Source organism: Trypanosoma equiperdum (genome assembly GCF_001457755.1).
Source record: "Trypanosoma equiperdum strain OVI genome assembly, contig: ctg_1756, whole genome shotgun sequence".
In the NCBI taxonomy this organism is placed as follows: Eukaryota; Euglenozoa; class Kinetoplastea; order Trypanosomatida; family Trypanosomatidae; genus Trypanosoma; species Trypanosoma equiperdum.
The window spans coordinates 10516-12490 of record NW_027123789.1 but is presented as its reverse complement, the minus strand read 5'-3'; the positions used below and the strand labels follow the sequence as shown (position 1 = coordinate 12490).

The 1975-nt window shown below is 45.2% G+C and overlaps 1 protein-coding gene across 1 annotated transcript; it reads left to right on the top strand.

Moving 5' to 3' along the window:
• Positions 1 to 110: 110 nt before the first annotated feature.
• TEOVI_000626300 (uncharacterized protein) lies at positions 111 to 1136 on the top strand (the record flags this gene model as incomplete). The annotated part of the gene is made up of 1 exon (XM_067223054.1): positions 111 to 1136. The coding sequence occupies one exon, from the start codon at positions 111 to 113 to the stop codon at positions 1134 to 1136; it is 1026 nt and encodes a 341-aa protein (XP_067079155.1).
• Positions 1137 to 1975: the final 839 nt, after the last annotated feature.

The following is a 1975-nucleotide window of genomic DNA, read 5'->3' as shown; positions in this document are numbered from 1 at the left end:
AAGAAACCCCAAAAGAACCAAAAAAAAAAAAACAACAAAGAGAAAGAAGGCCATACAGCATCGTTATTACGTTTATTCGTGAAGGTGAAAAAAAAGTTACTTTGACACAAATGCAAGCATCTGAATCAGGAGATCACGGTGACATTTTACCTAACGGAGGGCACCGAAGCCGCCATCATCGACACAAGGGCAAACATCCCCAACACGAAGAAACCGCTGCGTTGCGTGTAGAGGGTGCAGAGAGCGTCGATGCTGAGAAAGCTGAGAGGGAGCAGGTGCAGGAGCCGCCACAGCAACAGCAACAGGAACAGGAACAGCAGGAAAATAAATCCGATGCGGACTCTCAAAATATCGGCAGTGTCGTGGAGGAGTTTGTGTCTCGCCTTCCTGCGGGGGACGCTGTTCGTGCAACATCAGAAAAGGCTCGAAAGCTTGCCACAGAAGGCAAACAACTGGTGAAGGATGTACTCGAGAACTCAAACATCCGTGCGGTGGCAAGTGGGTGTGTGGCAAAAGGGAAACAAGTGGTGGATGGGGCCAGGGCTTATCAACACACAGCAATGGAAGTTGCAGCAAAAACTGTCCCTCACTGCCGTAAACCGATGGAAATGTGTGCCGCAACCGCGAGGTCAACTGTGAACAGCGCCAGAAGTGTTGCAGAGAAGTCAACGAGGTGTGTGGCTCAAACGGGTGGTGAATTGCGGGAGCGGGCAAAGTCGTACGTCGAGACGATGAAGTCCATCCGCGGGAAACTCTTTAACTTCTTTGAGGCTAGCAAACCGCGTGTGGCAGAGGTGCAACGTACTGGGATGAAAGCCGTTGGAGAGCGCGATTTACAACTATTCGTAACAGCGCTAGCGCAGGCAACCGCATGTGTGGTTGTACTCTCACGGGTGATAACCGTTGAGATGTGCAAAGTAAACCGTGTAAATTCCACAATGCGATACATACAGGGGTCAACATGCATGCGACTTGGTGCTTCACTTTGGAATTGTATTAATCCTTCACTAGTGCAACACGTCCCTGTGGTTGGGGAACGTGTGGCATCGGCTGCAGCTGCCTTTGTAGCGGAGGTAAAACAATACACATCTGATGACAGAGATGATGTACAAGACGAGCAGAAGGTTGCAGCGTGAGCTATACGGAGTGGGACAATCATTCCCAACAAGGCGGAAGAGAAACAACACCACCAAAAGGGAAATATTGAATAGAATGGATTGTGCAACGGATAGTAAAATAAAATAAAATAAAAATAATCAAAACACAACCGAAGAGTAGTGAAATCGTACTAGACAAGAGAAAGAGTAAAGGGATGATGGGAGGGCGGAAATAGCATTTTAGTGGAGTTATAACTTGTTTGTTTTGCTTTTGGTTTTTGTTTATGTGTGCCGTAACCGTGTAAGCAGACATACTGGCGCTGATTCATTTATTTTTAATTTCCCTCCTTGCAGGTATTTGAAAGTGGTTAGTGACTGCGTTAGCCGTACAAAAAAAAAAAACATATGTTGGGGGGGAGGAAGAGAAAAAGAGGAGCTTTATTCATTTATCGGTCATGTTGATGGACCAAAAATTTATTGTTGCTCTTTTTTTTTGGGGGGTGGCGGTGGATGTACGTACTTGTGCAAGTGAAGTGTATACGTGGCACGCGCACACACATGTACCTCACCGTGAAGAGGAAGTTATATCATGATGATAGCAATACATTTCATCATTGTTACTATCAATATTACTATTTCCACCGTGTGGTCCGTGTCCCATAGGCGTTCTTACCTATTTTCCGAACACTTCCCTTACTTACGGAACGAAAACAATTTTTCTTGAATATATTTAGGTACAAATTTATTTATATTTACCTTCGAATGTGCGTGTGTGAGTGTGTATTGTGCTCGATTATTTCTCGTTTTCTGCAGGTGAATTTCCTATAACTTGCAAAGCGAGGTAGGTGTTACCGCTGCTGGTAATGTAGTGGTTAATT